Consider the following 21,798-nt stretch of genomic DNA (forward strand, 5'->3'; position numbering starts at 1 on the left):
CCAAGATGAAGAACAAGGTGAATAGAAATGAAGGTGTAGAAGACAGAACAGAGTTTGAAATCTTCATAGTAGAATAGTTCTGCATGATGACGAGGTAATAGATTATAGCCTTGATAGTGGGCACCTAAAATGGTAAGGTGTTGGAAGTTTTTGATGTAGAGGATAGGGAGATATGGATGTGGAGAAACTGTCATTCATAGGACTGATTATAAGGATTATCAAAATAGCAAAGTCTAAGAAAGAGATCAAGGAAAAGTGTCATGAAGAAAATTGGATGGTGTTCAGTCATTGAAAAAAGTGAGAGATAACCTGGAGTTGGGAAAGCAATGAGATATATGGAGGAGAGGAGACAGAAAAGTTGATTTGAAGTATCAGTGGGGAAGAAGAAATGAGCTGCTCACTCATGTTGGCTCTCACTGGAGAGATAAGGAATAACTTAGTTACCTTTAGAGAGGGCTGCCAAAAAATGTGAAAGACTAGAAAAATTTGTGAACAATAAAAAGTGAGGCACACAGAAGATTGTAAAGGCCTAAGTTTTGGGCAGAAGATAAGTAGAGCCCAGTGAGGGTAAAGATGAGTTTGCTGAATGAGATATCTGGGAGAATGACTTCCAGCAAAAAGATGAAAGAAGGAGATTAAAATACATCTTGTGAATATTAGAGACCATGAACCTTCTCTCACTTCCCCCTTCATTTCTGTCTGATGGTTCTTTTCATATGAAAATATCGTGAGAAAATTCTTCTTTAGGAATAAAGTGGCAACCTAGAAGATGAAAACCACCTGTTCCCTCTATTTTTTGTGTGTTCAATATGGCAATTTTCTTATCGAGTTAACATTTAGAAGAGCATAATTACTCTCTCTTTGAGTCGATAACTCCAAGAATAAACAAGCCCATCCTTTGCTAGATTGGGAAAAGCAGAGAGGTGTGTTGGGACTTGTCTCCTTTCCTAAGCAAGAACCTAGAGAGATCTTGTTCTTGAAAACACCTTTTTGTTTCCCGTTTCCTCAAATCAAACAAACATATCTCAGATTTCTTTGGGGAGCTCCACTATTGCACCAGCATCTTCTCAACTGAAAAACTAAATTGTAGTCAAAATTAAAAATCAAATGTTTCAATTCCCCAGGATCAACTTGTGTTGAAAGGGAGGAAAAGGCACTTGGTGGTATATATGAAACCATAAAGCATCAGGGATAGGAAAAACTTAATCGCCTGAAACACCATAAAATGTATTCTAAATCACCTTTTGCATTGGTTAAATCATAATTTTTTTTTAAATCACTCTCAAAGACATATTTTAAGCAGAAAGCTCTCCGTGAAACCATTAAAATTTTTTTCTTCCCCTGAAGGATAGAAGGAATTTTCACATCTAGCTACATGCTGAATTATTTGTTCTCATTTGATTTGCTTCTCAAGTCTAGAATATAGAAAGGGGGGAAACAGAGGCTTCCAAGGCAATGGACAGATTGCACTAAACTCTGATACAAATCCATTTATTTTTAATCTCTTTTCAATTCATTAACAGATTCACATGAAGACAATGCCAGCTGCGATGTTCAGACTTCTCACTGGCCAAGAGACACCTCTCTACATCTAGTTTAAATCTGACTTTCATCAAAAGAACTAAAGGCAAATCAAGGATCTCCACCTGAGCTGAGTGGACTCTGAACAACAGAGGATATCTCATATTTTCTAAGAACAAAAGGCTGTGAAAAACCTGAATTAGCAGCCCAATGAATGACCAGACAGGCTTCCCCGAGTGTCTTCCCCTTCCCCCACTTCCTTTTTTTCTTTTTCATTTTGCCAAAAAAAAAAAAAAAAAAAAAATGATTTGTCTTTATTGAGGACCAGAGTCACAGACACCAGATCTTTGTAAAACACTTAAGTATTTTGCAACATATTCTGAACTGTTTTCTCATTCCAGCTGACCACAGAAATATTTATTTGTACCTTTGTGTGGCTTAGTAGGTGTCTGTCTGTCATACTTAAAACTATGGTGAATGTGGTTGTTTGATGAATGGGTCGGTGGAAGAGAATCCCGTGATCAAAAATAAATCTTAACATGGTTGATTTACCAGATGCTACTATCCAATCCAGTCCCTTGTGGTTCAAAAACTGAGCTAATGGAGGTATTATTTGATGGTGGAAAAGTGTGTGAGAGAGACTCAGTTGCTGCAGAAGTAGAATCCATAATTGCAGCAGTACCCCCTAGTATTCATTACTCCAAGTGTGTAACTGGTAATTAAACGTTGGCAAGACGTGAATGTGTTTATTTAATAACACAAAAAGGAGCCTTTCCTGTATTAAATAAAGGATGATGGCCACAATGTAAAAACTCAAAATATTTATTTAGATACATATTTATGTTTTTGACTTTTCAGTTTGACAAACTGTTTCCTACAGATTTAAAAGTTTGAATAATCATCAACAAGACTGCTAAACTTGTACTAAACATGTTCCACAATCTGTGCAAATGTTACTTTTGGCATTTTATTCCTTGCCCATTTGCAACCATGCAGTGCTCCTCATGGTCAAGCCATGCTTACCTGTTACTTCTGGAAAGGAGTAGAGCTGCCTGCCCTAGAATTCCTACTGTCCTTTGAATATACATTTACACAAGTAAAAAATGGCAACAGCCTTTCTCCCACTATCACCTCTTTATTCCTAAGGCAAGGAGTCATGGATACAAGTTATCTTGGGTGAGCAAGGAGCTATCATCATCAACAGTATTAGAATGTGTATAGATAAAGTAAAATGTAGTCAAGTTGTATTCATTACTGAGATAAATGTTAATTGATGTCATTTTGTCTTGATTTTTTTTTTGGCCACGGCCTTGAAGAAATACACTGTGACTTAAGAAGCCTTACCATGCAGTAACTAAAGCTTTAGGATTACTGTATTTCAAGGAGTAACCTATGTGTTGCATGCAACTGACCTTAGGAAAGAATTAAGCTAATCACTAATAAATCTGAAGTAATAAACAAGGTGCTTGTTTGGATTGTTTTGTACACTGTTTTATGGTCAGCATCTCTTGTAGTTTTTGGTCTCACACCAAGACAGCACCACCACCAGTATCAGTAATTCCCATAGCTACTAAATATCCCATCATCGTTAAACGGGTTGTAGAGCATAAGAGTTCTCAGCTATAAAATTTAGAGGGACTGTGTGCTTGCTATTAGCATGAACGGTTGCCACTGGATGTCACTGTAGTGTCACGTCAATGCAACTGAAAATGCATGTTAAAATCACTTCAACAATGGTGACTGATTTCACTAAATTCACTTTCTGGGGGTGGGAGACAACTCTTTTGTCATCTGGTTATCTCCTATCCTAGTCAGAAGGCAGTCTTTGCATTTTGTGGCCTAAAGATTAAATGAATGATGAACATTCAACATCAAGAGAAGCTCTGTATCTCTGGGGACCTTTTAGGTGTAAATGTGTACATTCAATTTTTAAGGTATGGAGACAGAAATTTTTCTGTCTTAACTCCTACTTGTTCTACCAGGGTAGCAGAGTGACTGGAGTACTGAACTTTTTTCCTTGATTCCCTGCTCTAAACTTTACTAGTGAGAGTATCTTGGGCAATGGGGCAGCTAGGTGGAGCAGTGGAGAAAGTGCCAGACCTGGAGTCAGGAAGATTCCTCTTCCTGTGTCCAAATCTGGCCTCAGACACTTACTAGCTGTGTGATCTTGGGCAACTCACTTAACCCTGTTTGCCTCAGTTTCCCCATGTGTAAAGCTGGAGAAGAAAAGGGCAACCCCCTCCAGTACCTTTGCCAAGAAAATCCCGAATAGGTTCACAAAGAGTCGGATACAACTGAAATGACAATAACATCAGGGCAAGCCACAGGATAATGGACTCAAGCAGAAGGGAATATTAGATAGAATCTAGGTCTGTACCTTATTTTATAAGTGAGGGGACAGAGGTCCAGAAGAAGTTAAGTGAGTGCCCCAAAGTTATAAACGGAGCAAAGTAGCAGCAGTGAAATTTGAACTCCAGGTCTGATGCCTCACAGCTTTGTTGTTAGGACCTAATGAGAGACGTGTGAGAGCATTGTAAAACTGTAAAGTGCTAAACAAATGTTTGCTTTCTGAAATTCTTTGGCTCTCAGAACATACTCATGTGACTTATGCAGTACTTCCATCATTCAGAAAGATCCATTTCTTCAAGGTCACAATCCTGGAGGTACAGTTATCTTCTGTAAACAAGAGTTAAATTGAGTATTATGCCATTGGTAAGTCATACATTACCAACAATGCAGAATTATAGTATAAATTTTTTGTTTTGTTTTTGGGGAGAGGGAGATAGAAGGGCTGATGAGGACAAGACTTTTGTTTACCTGGTTGGTCCTGGGTTGTAGCAAAAGAAATAATTAAATCATGTTTAAACTACACACTATGTAATCACCAGCCTAGAAAGAGCAGCTTTCCAAATAAGCATCAACTGCCAGTTCTGTGGCAAGTGTTCCCTCCCTCCTCCAAGGAGTCTACATTAACAGACTCAAAATATAATTTTCATCTTTAAAATGGGAAATTCAATTTGAAAATTTGGCAAGATTTCTTTCTCTAATTAAAACCACTCAGATGAATTGGGAATGTTATAGTTTTTGGGGGGGCATAACTAGGAAGTGAAAAACGCTAGACCATTGCCAATCTAGGAGAAGGGTTAATTTATATTTTGCATGTTGTTTCCCCAGAAAGGCCTTTTTATTAATTATGATGTCATAAAAGTAACCTGAGTATAAATTTACCTGGGATTAAATTAGAAAAGCCAGAAGGGTAGTTCCATTAAAATTCTCTACTTTGTAGAGAACACTGCCCTTGTGGTCCACTGCTCCATCAGGACCACAGACATCTTGTGGCTCTGCAAGTGTCCATAGGAAATCCTTGAGTCTCAGGCCTGGCCAGTTTGCTGTGATTCAGTGACCAGATAAGGTCTGAAGCCTACTTTGATTGTGCTTTTCATACCAATGAACTACAACACTTGATTTTTGCAGGATGACACTCTTATGATTTCCCCTTAGCAGTACTTTTTTTTTTCACTAAGTACCACATTAGGAAAAATAAAGTAAATGCTTATGCACTACAAACCATGGTCTCATCAAGTAATCCTAATTTGAAAAAAAAAGTCCCAATTAAAGGATAATTCTGAGCTACAGTCCTGAATTTGTAGTAGGGAAGCCTGCAAAAACATTAAAGTCACATGCACAGTTTGGAGATATGACAGCTTTATGGAAAAATGCCTTGACATAGTTTTTGGATAGCACCTTTTGGGCTTGCCCAGTTACCCAGTTATCTTTCACTTCAGTACTGTTATTTCTGAAACTCTTAAGTATATTTTAGGGAAATTTTGAGAAAAGCTATGACAATATACACTTTTCAGTTCTCAAGTTTTGTCAGGCTCATGTGTAAGTCTGACATGCTAAACATACACAGAAATCTGAAAATGTGTTGCTATTCAGAGCCTCTGTAATAACAAGTGTATTATCTTCTTCTGAGTCCACTCCAATCAATCCTTGGAGAAGCAAGAGTCAGAAATACTTTTTATTAAACACTGATCATTGTTAAAACACTGCGAGGTACATTAAATACATACAACTTTCAAGTTGTACAAACAGATCTCTTGTGGCTGGGGGGGGGGGGGTTCCTGGAAATTACCTCACAGCAACATTTAAACAAGCACATCTGAGCAAAAAAATAATCCATTTGGAAAATGCCTTTTGTTACATGATAACATACATTTAATTTGGGCATTCAATAAAATCTGTGCATTATCCTCTTTCAGATGAAGAAGAAATATAATCTTATTGGATGATGCTTTTGCTGCCGCCCCCCACCAAAGTGCTCTTCTCTGAGGTGGTCATTCAGGTCTGGGAGGGCAAAATTCAGTTTTTTGATCTTTCCTAGGTACATCTAGTTCAATATCAAATTATGGTCTCCCGGCAAGCTTCAACAAAACCCTGGGGGCTGTTTCCTTCTAGTCTGAGAGGGAGGCGTACTCTATGCAAGAAAGCAACCGGAGAGCTCAGGGCACCGCAGCTTTGCAGATGGAGGTCTTCTTGAAACTGTTTTCTAGAGAGAGTCACATTCTGCTGAGAACTGGCAATGACCTGTACAACACAAGAGATGGAAGAGAACAAGGAAAATTATGGGAAAAGGAAATCTCACTGCTTATAGACCATGTCTTTAAAAATACATCAAAAGAGTGGGCTTGAAAAATATTCAGGATGCAACATAGACACACATGGGAGAATTAAGATATCAGTGTTCTTTATCCATGGCCTTACATCAACAGAACTGAATATGGTTCTGACTGATGACTTAATGCTGGGGGTGCTTTCGGCTAGAAAATAACACAATACTGATTTCAGGTATTGGTCACTTTACTGTGGAGTTCTTCCAAGGTCTACTGAGTATCAACAAGATTAAAACAAGTTGATGGAGTGGTTCCTAATCTCCAGAAGTGTCAGCAACACAGTCATAAATGCTTTTCTTAAAGGCTACAGTTATTCTCCCAGGTACTCAAAACCTCTGGGAAAATCAAGATCCCAAAGTATATTAGTTAAGGGGTTTTTAGTAGCATTTTTACATAGTAAACCTTATAGTAAAACATAGCTCACATAGTAAAAAAAATGTGCTGTTTTACAAAATCACTACTGGTCAATTGTGTCCGACCTATTTGGGACTGGGCTTTCTTGGAAGATACAGAAGTGGTTTGCCATTTCTTTCTCCAGCTCATTTTACAGATGGTGGAAACTGAGACAAGAAGGCTTAAGTAACTTGCCCAGGGAAGCATGTCTAAGAAGTGTGAGGTTAGATTTGAACTCAGAAAGATGAGTCTTCCTGATTCCAGGTTTGGCATTCCATCCACCGTGCTACCTAGTTACCCCTAACAAGAATTGATTTGTTTTAATTGAATACCTATGGCAGGTAGGATATCCTATCTGATATGTGTCCTTGTATGCACAAGTGAGAGGGCCTGAAAAATGTATCCTAATGTCCTTAATCATTTCCATGATAACACGTCAGGCACAATTACAGAGCATTTGGTTCATTAAAAGAAAGGTTTTAAAACTAAAAGAGTTTAAAATAGGCCTTTGTGAATACATGGGGCTCTAAAAGAGATTTATAAAAAACATCCTGGGTCAGAGCTAGCCAGAATGAACTTTCTCCACTCCATAATAATATTATTATGGAAAGCAATTCAATTGAACTCAAATTCTGAGGGCTTACATTGTGCCTCAGATGCTTAGAGCACATGCAGCCTATTCCTGTAACTCATGCCATTTGGGACAGGTAGGCAGTAGAGTGGGTAGAACATTGAGCTTTAGAATGAGGAAGATCTGAATTCAGATCTCACCTCAAATACTTACTGGGAAAGTCACTTAAACCCACTTTAGGTTCCTCATGTGTAAAATGGGAATAATAATATGCCTCCTTCCTAGAGTTGTTGTGAGGACCAAAAAGATAATACTTGTAAAGTACTTAGCACTCTTTGGCATATGATAAGTGCTACCTAAATGTTAGTTATCTTTATTGTTCCTTGGTATTTAAACAAGGCCTTTCAAGTATTCCAAACTGCAGAGAGGGTGAAACATTCTATTGTAAATTAGCAGAAAGAAGAGAATAAAAAGATTGAGGATTAAGGCTGCTAAGAATAAATTTTGCCTACTAAAGATCAAGGCTCAATATCACCTCCTCTAAATGTGGCTGCTGATTATGTACAAAATAACAGTTATAAAAAATAGCTGTGCCTCTATGGTTTTTCTTTTAAAATCAACACCAGCTCAAATGTGGATTCTGTTAAAGAATGCAAGCTGTATGCACTCCCAAAGTAACTCATTACTCCCGTTAGAAACAGTTGTGAGTTTCCCAAGCCAAACATTCCTGCATCAATAGGCTGGGAGAAGAACTCTAAAATCTTTTATCAACCTCACTTACAACAGCATTTGACTCTTGGACTTCAAGAGCACTCAATAAAAATCACAAGATAGGTTTAAAATTTTTTTTTGCATAAGGTACTCATAAATTCTCCTGGTAAGAAGTTATGGTTTTTCATCAAAAGGCCTGATTTGCTCTTTTCAACTACCTAACCTCTGGGAATTAATGACCAATAATATTAGCAAAGCAATAAAAATGTTCACAGCAGAAGTGTCGCTGCTGAATTCTTAAACACTTCAACATGATATTAGCTTCTCTTTTGCTGGGGGAAAAAAAACAACTTTGCAGTGCTCACTGAGAAAGCTTCTTTTTGCAGCTGCACAGATGCCCATATCACATCTCATTAGGTAAATTTGGGGGGCTGGAAAGTGGGGGAGGGTGGTTCTGCAACATTAGCAGAGGGAGGCCATATGAGCAGATGCAAAGCACAAGACATCCACTCATAGGGCACACGTGGGGCCATGGCAGCTGCCAATCACCTCTTCCTCTGTGTCTAAGCAGAGTGGTTTAGAAAAGAACTATGAAGAAAGCTGAAGGCAACTATTTAGGAAGGAGAATAAGCTGTAGGGAACAACATAGATAACTAAAGGAAGAGAGGAAGTTTCAAGAAAAATGGAAATATTTAAGATTTCTGCAAGCTGATGAACTTATTAGTAGCAGATGTAGCCTTATTGCTGCATAATAAGTCAGCTAAACTCTGTGCTGACCAGAAGGATTGGGAAATATAGTACTTTCGTGAATCACTCATCCCAGTTAATATTTAGCTCACATACATCCAAGATAGGTGTTTTTTTTTTTAAATTAGGTATCTGTTTCATATGCATATAAAAGAATCTTAGACAACACACAAGTAAATAACTTTTTTGAGAAAAATATAAAATGGTCAATTCACCCACTTTTCAATTTCACAAATGGAAAGAATTAAGGGTAGACCACAAATTCATATTTTGGCCACTTAAGAAATAGAAATGAGGAGATAGAAAAAATGGTGGAAAAACAGAGCAACAAGTAAGAAAAACCCAGAGAATGTATCAAAAATAAGGAGGAGTGAAATGGAGAAGAGATGGCCAGAGGAAGGGAAAGCTGAAGAAAGAGGTTTAGTAGTTATGAGGTATATGGGTCAATGAAGGTTATCTGCTCTTGTTGTATTTTACTGTTTGGTCTATGACTTGTGGTCATCCCATGCTTCTTTCAATAGGAGTTCTTGAGGGTAGAAGAAGAGGGCAAAGGGAAGGCAATGTTCTATACTTTAGTCCTAAAACCACTGTAGCACCACCTTCAGTACTTGCCATTAGTCAGATGAAATTATGTCTATAGTTGGATCTAGCTTTGAGTTAGAGGGTCCCCCATCCACAAGCTAGGTAGACAGGTGGATAGAATACAAGGTCTGGAATCAGGAAGACTAGAATCCAAATTTGGCCCCTGATGTTTACCCGTTGTGTGATTCTGGACAAGTTGCTTAACCTATATCTACCTCAGTTGCCACAACTATAAAATAGGGATAATAATAGGATCTATTTTCCAACAAATAGATTGTGAGGATCTGTAATGCTATATTTTAACACATATAGCAAGTATTTAATAAATGCTTGTTTCCTTTCCTTCTTGTCCCCATATCTTGTATAATAATTAATTTAAGAGTGTTAGAAAGAGGCGATTCTTATGTAATAAGATGAATTCTATAAACCCCATGCAATAACTAATATCATTGCCTAAGTCTCATTGAATATACTCAACAATAGACCACACCCACACTAAATAGCATTTAAGATTTCTTAAATTATTCTGAAATGCTTTTAGGATCTTGTAATGTCTCAAAAATAATAATTAAGAACATCAAATATTGTACTGTAGATATGAAAATTATAATCAATAAAGAGGTACAGTTTATAAAATTACAATGAAAGCAAGACACAGCTGCATATACGAGGCAATGATTTCTGGTGTGTGTGTGTGTGTGTGTGTGTGTGTTAGGGAGGAGAAGAGGCAGGAAATATGTCAATGAATACAAGGAACCTATGGGTTAGACTAGATGTCAGTAATGCTTTCCAGGTAAGGCCACAGAAACACAAATGAATCCTGCTTTCCCAAGACATAACAGCCTCCTTTTCCATTCAATTCAGCTAATGTCAATCCAACAAATATTTATTAAATCCCTAGTAGAATAGAATATACTGAGCTGGGGCCTAGAGAAAGAACATTTCTAAATCAAACAGAAGTCATTTAGCTCCTTTCTAAAATTGTTTCCTGCCAACTCTGTCCCATATATTTAGCAACTTGGGATCACTGAGGAACAACTGTCAAAAACTGTGGCAGGACCTTGAGACACTCATACCTGTTCTATAATGTTGGCACTGAAGATGGCTTCTTCCATGTGTCGTTCATCAGATTTGATGACTGACCGGATAGTGTTCACCACATGCTGTACTTCTGGAGGGAGATTACAGTTTGAATGTTCCAAAAATTTAGCCACCAAAATTTTTGTATCTTTATAGGCCTTAAGGTCCACTAAAGAGGGTGGCTGCTCTTTTGAGACGGTCCGTAAGACCTTTGGCTTTAAATGTTGGTCAACTTTTCTGGTATGTCTTTGTTTTCCAGCTGGCAAAAAATGGTCCTGATAAGCAGAAGCAGCCATGTGAGAGCTAGAAATGGAAACTAAAAATAAAGGGGAAAATACAACTTTGAAAAAAAAAACTAAAGCAAGCTGTTAAAATCAAAGAAAACCAAACATAAGCATGCTTGGGAGAAAGCTTTCTAAGAAGCCTATGGGATTTAGAGATAGGACAATCTCTACTGAAATATAGGAGAGTGGAAGGCCACAGAGGGAGGAGACATACTCAGAACATGAAAAAAAAGGCATAACTCAGTAGGGAGTCACAGGCAAGATGGAGAGATATCTCTTTGTACAGAGATTAGAAAGATATTTTTCTTTAGGATATCTACAGTATTAAAGGCAGACTGCTTCCCCCTTTCTTGTTAGTAACAAATACATCTACCTTTTTTTTTTTCTTTTTGCAAGGCAATTGGGTTTAAGTGACATGCCCAGAGTCACATAGCTAATAAGTATCTGAGTACAGTTTGAATTTATGTCCTCCTTCCTCCAAGGCCAGCGCTCTATCTACTGTATCACCTAGATGTTCCCTACCTCTGGTCTTATGAAAGTTTGGCAGTCATAGGTTCCTAAAGGTGAAAGGGAACTTAAAAACAGTTTAATACATAATCCTTATTTGATTAAATCAGTAAAGTGAGGTCCAAAGTAATTGTTGCACAGAGTCATATAATTAGTATAATAGCTAGTTTTCTCCTGACTACTACACTAAATTTTTTTGTTTTTGTTTTTGTTTTTTTAATTTGAAAGACATTTCCTCCTTCCTTGGATTTTTAAAAAAGTAGTGTTTTAGATAATACAAAAAGCATTAATGTGAATACTCAAGTATCCACAACACAAATGATAAGCAATAGTAGATGTTCTATTTCCCTAACTATGTTTCAGGCCTACTGTCAAGGTGAATTCTGGGTGAACTAAGTTAATCTTCAGTAAACCTGGCTAAGTCAACTGACTCAACTAGTACTAGATTAAATTTTGATTCCCTCCCTATCACTATTAGACTAAGAATTAAAAAATGAAAAGCAAAAGAAAAAAAGGAATGGGTAGTCTGAAGCATTTCAGCTTAAAACCAATGGGAGATTAAAAAATGAAGGAGGAAGCACAGAAATGACCACCACCACTCGACCAAGAAGATGCCTCACAAAGGGAGAGCTCATATTGAAATCAGTAGGCATATGTAAGGCTGAAGTTAATTATGCTCTCTGATACATTCTATTAAGAGAAAAGGGAAGAGAAATGTAGACATTGTGTGTGTATACATATACAAATATATATGTGTATATTTATAAATTATACCTCGTAACATGAGAAAATGAATTTAGTAAATATACTTTACTCAGTCACCATCTATGAAAACAACAACATATAAAACAGCTCTCTTCAACCTATACCATCATCTATTCTATTGATAGGCTAATAAAAAAAGTTATGCATCTATGCAAAGAAGATTAGAAATCAGTACCTCACCTGTCTCTAAATCCGACTGAGATATTCCTGCTTCACGATGCTGGCTATATAGAGGTGTGTAGGAAGAGGTATCTCCTTTAACCAAAGATAATATTTAATTAATCATATTGCATTAAGAAAACAGAAGGAAAAGCCCTTCCAAGTCTAAGGAATCAATTGTAAATAATAAAACAAGTTTTAAAAAGTTAAAAACAATTGGCCTATGCCTTTAAAATAAGCAATAGATCCACAGATAGAAAAAAAAACACACCACTAAAATCCTTCAGCTTTTCAAACACCACAAGTTAATGGTTATTTTCTTTACTTTGACATAAAAAAATAATTTGATACAATATCTAGTTGATTTCTTTTATTAAATACTTGATCCATACTGGTGGGTTTTTTTCCCAAGAAGTCTCAAGGTACCCACTTCAATAGAGAGAAACAATAAATTGAAAAGAAAACTGATTTGTGTCAGGATAATTTTCTCTTTTTAATAGTCATGTGGCTGATAAAGAAACAACAAACACGACTGATTCTCATTAATAATGTTTGTATTTCAAGTTCTGATCAAACCCTATTTCTCCTTAATTCTCTTTGTGTTGTGCAGAACATGAATTAGAGGTGATCAGGGTTGATTAGAATAGAAATGGGGCATTTTAGCCTCAAATGAGAAGGTAACTGAAATCATCTCACTGATTGCACAAAACACTTACCAAAAAAACTTGTGGTAGTTTCCCACCATTCTCTCAATCTTAGATTCATGAAAATAAATAAGGAGCAAATTTACCATACATCAGAGGAAGGATTTATTGGTCTTTCAAAGACAAAAAATATCTAATTTGAACTTCTACATAGATTAAAATATGTCTCCTCCCCCTTTTCAGGGTACAGTTTATAATGAAAATCTACTCTACCCTCTTTGGTAGAATAGGTAATTAAATCAGGAAATGGGAAAAAAAAAGAAAAAGAAAAAACCTACAAGATCCTCACCACTACTCAGAAAAGTTAGGATAAGAGAGATGTTGGTGGGAGTTGACTTCATGGCTGAGAATTTTGGCATATGTTTCTCCAGTGAAACTCAGATATTTTATGGGAACTATCACTTTGCTAAAGTCACATTATTCCAGCATATAAAATTACACAAAGGTAAAGTATCTAAGATACTTTAAGAAATGTTATAATTTATTTGGGCCATGACAATGTGACAAAGTGATTTGATTGTTGCAGTATATACTGGCTTCCTCTGTTAATGTAGTTTTGAAGATATCTTACTTGCTCCTAAATAATTTATATATTAAAATATTTTTTCCAATAAGCAGTAGATAATCTACAGCTCAATTCTTAGACATGCTGGGCAGGGAGGCAGAGAGAGGAGGCTCAAATATCCTTCCTTTTATACATATATTATGAAAAAGATCCTTTTTTTCAAGTTAGGACTTACTAGGTGTATCTGTAATATAAAAGTAAAAAGATAAAGCAGCAATATCAAGGACTGTATACACATGAATGGTTTCAGAGACAATCATCTGCAGCCCTGAACTCAAGTTAATATTATCTACATTGTGCTGACATTAATATCCAGGATCTCTTGTTGAGAAAGTAACAAAAAAGTACTTTGAAGTCTAAGGAATAAATTATTGATAGTAGAACAAACCAATGAAGACTATTAAACTATATATTTAAGATAAGCAATACGAGTAAAAAAAATATTGCTGTATAATCAACCCTTCATATACTTAGGTACATTGGCTTAATTTTCCCCCATTTGACATATGCATGATAGAAAAAAACAAACAAACCAATAAAACCCAAAACCAGTGAATGACTAAGCTATTCTAAATATAGAAGATATTCAAAAAGCTACAAAAGATCTATGAAGGAAGATGTTATCTACCTACAGAGAAAGAGCTGATAAATAGGAATGTGCATTGTATGGTTTATATATAAACACGTGTGAGTATGTTAAATGATGACTTTCTCTACTGTGGGATGGGGAGGAAAGAAGATAGAATAGGAGATGTTTCAAAAATTAAAATGTAAAAGTAAACAAAATCAACATCAACTACATATATGAGTAGCTGTATCAAATCTAACTTTTAGTAGAAAGTTCCCACCAATGAAATCTCATTGCAAACTTCTAGGAATCAACATGGATAACTCTGTATTAGTTATATAAACTGGAAGATGGCATGGGTATGAGTCAGATGAAGCAATAAATAATCCCAAATTATTTACATTTAATTTTTATAATATGCATACACACAACATACACACTCCTGTGCCAGACATGCACAAATACTTGAGACATAGGGAGAACTCAGACAATTGGAGCTACAAAAAGACCATGAGCTCTACTACAATTCCCATTTTCCAGATCAAGAATGAGGAGATGATTTACCCATGTGTGTGCAATCTTAGTCTTGTGATCCTTCCACAACAATATATAACCTTTCTCTCAGTGTAACCATGCCTGATCCCAGTCTCTGTTAGGCTTGTATTTTGGTTAACATCTCTCATTTTCTTATTATAAATTTTAATTAATCTATTCTCTTAACACTTTATTATTTGTTTATACAATTTATTATTTTAAAATTTGTATTATACTTGCCTGTGTACTTCTCTAATGAAACAAATCAAAAGGATACCCTTCGATTACATGATCTGAAAGGTTGTGTCTTACTATGTATCCCTTTATGCTTATTGTGAAAAGTCATATAATTCAGAGCAGTTATCATTATCTTGTTATCAACTTCATGTATGTGGATTTCCTCACGTTTGCTTTGTCCCACACTTTTAAAGTTCCATAAAAGAGACTGAAATGCATAAAATATAGAATGAACTAGAAACCCATGTGAATGAGTTATTCCATATTTTGGCGTGACAACCAATACAATTAACTTTGGGATGATGAGTGGGAACCCTGGCCCACCATCATTTTTGAAGGAATTTACCTTCTGTGCTGGATGAACATGAAATAGGATCACTGGTAGATCGGACAATATTTGAAATTCGTTTTTTCCTTACACGTTTTGCCAGGACAGTTCTCTCTGGGCAACCACAATGTAATGAAGTATTTGCAGGAACTGAACAGAGAGAGGGCTGGGAATGACTTGCAGAAGACTGGCTAAAGCTCCCACAACACATTTTCATTTGTTTTAAGTGTGGCTGTGATTGATTCTCCCGGACAGAGTCCTGGGACTCTGAGAAGCTACAATTCTCAGAAGAACAGTCTGGCGATCTCTGAGGAGAACTCTCATAGTCCTGGATGTGAGATCTGTTTAGAGAGGCTCTATGCTGGCAGCCTCTAGCTTCCATGGGGGAACATGGTGAGTGAGTCCTGTGGAATCTGCAGCGCACACTGCGATCCAAGCTGGTACAGCTACTGTCCGTGGCCGCTTTAAGGATTGTACTGTATGGAGAAAAGTCTGCAGAACGGAGAGAGCTTTGAACTTCCAAAGAACAAAGGTCCTCAGAGGAGTAGCTATGATCTGGAATGTCAGCAACTTCAGACACCAAAAGAGAAGTACTATCCACAGAAACTACAAGAGAAGATTGTTAAAAGGAAAAAAAAAAAAAAGATTTAACATTGTTTTAAATGAGAGATGAGAGATGAAACAAAACATCGAAACACAAATTCTAGGAAAACTAATAGCAGCATCACCTTTATCTATATGTGTTTGTATCTATTTGCCTTATTTAAAACTCTGAAGCTTAAAAGTGCCAGCTTTCTTTTTCTCTTGTGTGATGTTTAAAACTTTTAATGGAGATTTTATTATGCTTTGAGGCCCTAATATGTAAGATGTCATAGAATTACAGTATAAAAATATCTTTAAAATATCTAGGTAAGCATCACACATCTCTGTGGTTCCAATGACCAAATTTTGGGGGCTTAAATGGGGGGAGTGTGGATTGGGAAACAATGGATTTCAAATAGAAAATAGAAAAATGCTCCAACATCTTTTCTGGAAACAAGTTTTTTTTTTTTTTTTAAGAAAACTGGATTTACCTATTAAATAATAGGATTACAGCAAACATAACACTACTGAAGTTCTCTTTGAACAAGGTTGAACAAGTGTTTGGCAAGAGGTTAATACATTTAATTTCCCCAATAAATATCGATGCAAAAATTCTGAACAAAATACTAACAAGGAGATTACAGCAATATATCACAAAGATTATACATTGTGACCAAAAGATTATACATTGTGACAAAAGCCTTTTCAACATCTATATCAGGAATGCAAGACTGGTTCAATATTAAGAAAATTAGCAATAAAAATGATTATATCAATAATAAAGTGCATAGAAATCATGATGATCTCAATAGATGTTGAAAAGGCTTTTGACAAAATACAACCATTCCTATTTTTAAAAAATCTAGTGAACCATAAGAATAACAGAAGTGTTCCTTAAAATGATGAGCAGAAGAATCTATCTAAAATCATGAGCAATCATTATCTGTAATAGACAAAAGTTGGAAGCCTTCTCAATAAAATCAGAAATGAAGCAGGGATGCCCATTATCACTACCACTATTTATTTACATTTTAAATTAAAATTTAATTTTACAAATTTCTAAATAAAATATATAAATACAAATTTAATCTTATAATTAATTAATTATTTTATGTAGTTCAAGAAATGTTAGCTATAGAAATAAGAAAGAAAAAGAAATGGAAGGAATTAGAATAGGCAATGGGGAAACATAACTCTCACTCTTTGTAGAAGACATGAGTTACAGGATCCTAGAGCATCAACTAAAAATTACTTGAAATAATTAACATTTTTAGTAAAATTTCAGAAATATAAAATAAAGTCACAATATAAAATAAAGTCATCAATGTTTCTTTATATGCAACAAAGCCTAGCAGCAAGAGATATAAAGAAAAATTCATTTTAAAATAAGTGTAAAAACTATAAAGGTGTCTACCTGTCAATACAAATTGAGAAACTGTAAGGACACAATTACAAAACACTTTTCATGCAAAACAAAGTATAATCTAAACAACTGGAAAAAAATCAACTTCTAATGAGTAGAATAAAAATGGCAATTCTGCCTAAACTTATGTACTAATTCAGTGCCAAACCAATTAAAATACCAAAAAACTATCTGATAGAACTAGAAAAAATAACAATAAAATTTAACTGGAAGAACAAAAGGTCAAAAATATCAAGGGAATTAAAGGAAAAAATATAAAGGAAGATGATCTAACAATACCAGATCTCAAACTATATTACAAAACAGTAATTATCAAAACTAACTGGTTCTGGCTAAGAAATAGAATAATGGATCAGTGAAATAGATTTGGGACACAAGACACAGTTAGTTAATGATCATAGTGACCTAGTGTTTGATAGACCCAAAGATCCTGGCTTTGGGAATAAGAACTCACTATTTGACAAAAACTTCTGGAAAAACTGAAAAAACAATAGTTTTGTTTTCTAAGTATAGATTAATATCTCACACTGTATACCAAGTTAAGTATAGGTCAAAACAGGCACATGATTTAGACATAAAGGATGACACTATAAACAAATTAGAGGAGCAAGAAATAGTCTACCTGTCAGATTTATGGGAAGGGAAAGAGTTCATGAGCAAAAAAAGAGAGCATTATGAAATGCAAAATAGATAATTTTGATTATATTTAATTTAAAAGCTTTTGTATAATGTTTTAAATTTTCTCTGTGTCTAGGAAGAGTAGATCTTCCTCTTTTCTTCTCATAGACTCTATCTTTCCCTTTAAGCTTCCTCTAAAACTTTGCTTCTATGTTGAATGAAATCACTTATATTCTTTTTCCCTTATATTTTTACACTGATTCAATCTTCACTGGCACCCCCAAACTTCCATATCTTAAAAACAAAAAAAAATCTCAATCCTGCTACCCACTCCCCAACCCCCAACCTGCCTGGATCAGTTCTCAGTGTCCTTTGTTGACTCATTATTTATGTAGAGTACACTAACATCTTTCTGGATATCATGTTTTTCAATCCTTTCTTACCTTACATAACCAATGTTGGCAAATCTTACTGCTTCTACCTTCACAACCTTTTTTTTATTCTGTTATTTCTACTAATGCACCCACTATCTTAGTTCAGGTCTTCTTCACTTCTTACCTGGAGAAATGCCTTCCTCTTTGGCCTTCCTGCCACAGGTTACTCTCCATTACAATCAATTCTCCACATAGAAAAGTGATTTTCTTTATATTGATCTGAGCAGATAATTTTTCTAATTAGCAAATGTCAAGTTCCTTATTGTCTTTAGGGAAAACAAGTAACTCCTCCATTTTGTTTTTAAATCCATTTGTAACTTGGCCCCAACATATCTTCCCAGACTTATTATATACTACTGTGCTTCCTATACTCTTTAGTCCAAGTCAAATTGGATTTCTCTGATTCCTGTAACTTCTATTGTCTTTTCTCCTAACAACCTTGTACTTATTTTGTATTTCTGTGTATATATATTCTATCCCTTCTTATACCTCCCCCAATAGAAAGCCACCTCTTAGAGAAGAAATTATTTCATTATTTTGGTCTCTATAACCCTAGCACTTAGCATCAAGCTGGGCAGAGTGTAAGCACTTGGTACAAAATTATTTGCTAACTGTGTTTTTTTTGTTGTCACATACTAAGTACTTAAATATATATTGAATAAACTTATTAAATTAAAATTATAAATGCAGGATCACAATTTTTGAGTTAGAACAGACAATAAAAATCATAAAATCAAATACTCTCATTTTACAAAAGAATAAGCTGAGTCCCTGCTAGGAAAATTGACTCATCTAATGTTATAAGGGAATTAAATAGTAAAACTTTTCCAAAGGAAGCATGGATGAAGCATTACTGATATCGGCAAGGACATAAAGCAGAGATTTCTTCCTCTTCTGAATTTTCTTTGTACTTTTCTTGTGATACTCATCCCATCCTACCTCATTTATACCTAATTTGTGTAAATAATTTATTTTTTCTATTAGAGGGCAAGGAATATATCATATGCAACTCTATCCCCCACAATGGCTAGCACAGAATTATGTTAGCAAATAATAAATCCTTCCTGAATGTATAAATAAATGAAACTGAATGAATGAAAACCCTTAAAAATATTCTTCAATCCCTACAATCTTATTTTTTAATTACAGACATTGCCATTTTAGGATGGCAAGAAGGAGGACTTTATTTGTGTTTTTTATTTTTAGTTTTTAGATTTCCCATTTTTTGAGGGCAAGGGATAATAGTAATAAGCAAAACAAAATAATGACATTCTATGAAGGATTTCACACATCAGAAAAACAGATTTATCATATTGTCTATGAAAAGAATATAAACCATACCATCTTGAAAAGTAATTTGAAAAAGAAGGTCAAAAGTATTCCAGCTAACGGCTACTTCTAAGATAATCACCAGAGAAAAGTAAACACCTTCCCTCACCCTCCCAAGTAAAAGTAATATAAGGGAAATGAGAAATTGAATTCATTAAGTTCTTAGTACATGAAAATACATGTAAAGTTAGGTTCAGTTTCATTTTGATCTAACTAAAATTAGTTCTCTAGTAACTGGGCAAATATCATTTTTCAGGAATTATAGTCATGTATTATGTACAAACCCTACAAATACCTAAACCACAAAAAAGTTTTTTTTGAAAGATGAATTATTCAAACCTTTGCTGTGTCCTTTTGATTATACATTTTTAGGATGAGCACACAGCTAATAATTTATTTCTTTTGAGAAGTGGAATTATAGGGAACCATAAAATCCTTTACTATATAATCTGTTTACTGAATGTGACTTGGCTCAAAAATTGTTTTTATTCAATTCAGCAGTTCCATTTCCATTAGCAAAATACAAGCAAAATCCACTCACCAAATCTGAAATTGTTATTTCAAATCAATAAGCATTTTGGGAAATACAGAATTTTGAACACTTAGAGTATCTTAAATATTTTCCATTTTTTTGAGAACATGTCTAGGTTTAGGTCGAATTTTATGTTGTATTTTTAAAATACTTTTCTGTTTAGAATTGCTACTAAAATTGAAGCGCAAAGCTTTAAGATTCTCTGAGACTGTCATACTCTATTTCCTGAAAGCGGCCCCCCACCCCCCACCCCTGGTAAGTAATTACTTCCTCTCTTTTTTCACCTTCATCTCTTGGAAACCCTGACTCTCCTTGAGCATCTGCTCAAGTGCCATTTTCTTTATAGACAGGCTTTTCCTAATTCCCCCATTCTTTCTATTATTGTATATTTGGGGAGAATACATGCCATAAAGATTATTCATTGTAACTCCCCATTGAAATAGAAGCACCGCTGGATCACTCACTTTTTCTTTCTTTGTTTCTTTCTTTTTTTGTTTCTCTTTCTTTCTTTCTTTCTTAATTCTTACTTTCTTTCTTGCTTGCTTGCTCTCTCTCTCTCTCCTTCCTCCTTCCTTCCTTCCTTTCTCTCTCTCCCTTTCTTTCTTTTTTTTTCGTAGGGACTATTTCACTTTTGACTTTTTAGAGTTAGTGCCTATTGCAGTGCCTAATAAATGTTTGTTGCTTGCTTGATAGAATGAGATCTTTGCTGTATCTTGCTTGTTGCTTGCTTGATAGATTGAGATACAGCAAAGATGCTTCACCCAAAGATGAAATTTTTGTAGCTATTTATGTCAGTGATATTCCTTCAACCTTCTCAGTGGTAAATAAAGACTTCATTACAGGGATCACTATGGTACTAAAAAGCAAAGATGGGGCCAAGATTCCCTAGCCTCATCACAGGGTGATCATGGGTATCGATTTTTTTTTTTTGGAAGCAGGAACCAAGCTGGAAGGCCAAATCTCCCATGCTACAAAAGAAGCAAAGCAGAATGCATTCATTAGACCAGAGATGCCACAAAAGGAATGCTTCTGAATCTACAAATTATTTCATTTTCCCACTTACCAGTTCTGGGTAAAAGTGAAGGAAGAGACAAAACTTAGGAAGGAATAAAATGGCCAATTCAGTGTCCTTAAAATGAAGTAAAAGTGGGTGAATGAAAGAAATTTCTTCTGGAAACTTTGTAAACCATGACTACTTCAAGTGTCATTATAAAGAACTCTACTCTGAGGTAAGCTTACCTTGTGTACTGAAACCAGCAGTTGTATTTTGATCCCCTAAGCTAGATTCAGTTACTTGCTGGTCTAGACTGGTAACCTACAGAAAGAAAACAAAAGCATTATGTGTTTGATTTCAATGAGTCTCAGATTCATTAATAATCATAACTGAAATAAATCATCTAAATGGCAATTGACATCCAGTGATATAGACTCACTTGAAAATTTTTGTTCAATTTATGACATTGACACATTTTCACACGTTTCAATCTTTTGATCCAAGGGGATGATAAGGGTGTGAAAAAGCATTAGTCCAAGGTCATTCCTGACCTCCCTAATCAAAAAAAAGATACTTTTCCATGATGATCTTTGATTCTTCAGGAAAGCATGGCCCAGTTAGAGAATATACAACAATCACTGAAGAACAGTGATGAAGCTTATAACCCCAGAAGATCACATAATTTTTTTTTTTTTTTTTTTTTTTTTTACAATCGTTGGACCAATTCTCCCATTCTTTCTTTACTGCATTCTCAATTCTACCTAATCCTTCTATTCAAATAGCTGAGGAATCAGTCTTCTGATTCTAGGGATTTTGAACACTTATACTTCTGAGCAAAAATGATTTATATCCTTCTTTTCCCAAAATTTTATTATCTCATTGTACTTATTCCTAACTTCACCTTATCTCCTTTTGTCTAAAAGAAATATTCTAATGTTTTTTAACCAATCCTATAAC

At 35.2% G+C, this 21,798-nt stretch overlaps 2 protein-coding genes across 8 annotated transcripts in view; one reads left to right on the forward strand and one right to left on the reverse strand.

Annotated features, from left to right (window-relative positions):
- APBA2 (amyloid beta precursor protein binding family A member 2) overlaps positions 1-2,996 on the forward strand; it is a 339,818-nt gene extending 336,822 nt beyond the window's left edge. For all 6 annotated transcript variants that reach the window (XM_031955464.1, XM_031955470.1, XM_031955469.1 and 3 more), the window contains one exon: positions 1,524-2,996. In XM_031955464.1, coding sequence (XP_031811324.1) covers positions 1,524-1,595 — 72 coding nt within the window. In that variant the 3' untranslated portion in view covers positions 1,596-2,996. The remainder of the gene's footprint in view (positions 1-1,523) is intronic.
- A 781-nt stretch (positions 2,997-3,777) lies between these two features.
- Positions 3,778-21,798, reverse strand: part of FAM189A1 (family with sequence similarity 189 member A1) — a 551,389-nt gene continuing 533,368 nt past the window's right edge. Inside the window, exons 8-12 of one of the 2 annotated variants that reach the window (XM_031955472.1) lie at positions 21,087-21,162; positions 14,948-15,535; positions 12,015-12,089; positions 10,275-10,369; positions 3,778-6,108 (exon numbers count right to left, since the gene is read on the reverse strand). In XM_031955472.1, coding sequence (XP_031811332.1) covers positions 5,923-6,108; positions 10,275-10,369; positions 12,015-12,089; positions 14,948-15,535; positions 21,087-21,162 — 1,020 coding nt within the window. In that variant the 3' untranslated portion in view covers positions 3,778-5,922. Of the gene's footprint in view, positions 6,109-10,274; positions 10,595-12,014; positions 12,090-14,947; positions 15,536-21,086; positions 21,163-21,798 lie in introns of both variants that reach the window. The other variant, XM_031955471.1, reaches the window with a different exon arrangement.

This window comes from Sarcophilus harrisii, chromosome 2, assembly GCF_902635505.1.
Source record: "Sarcophilus harrisii chromosome 2, mSarHar1.11, whole genome shotgun sequence".
NCBI lineage: Eukaryota > Metazoa > Chordata > Mammalia > Dasyuromorphia > Dasyuridae > Sarcophilus > Sarcophilus harrisii.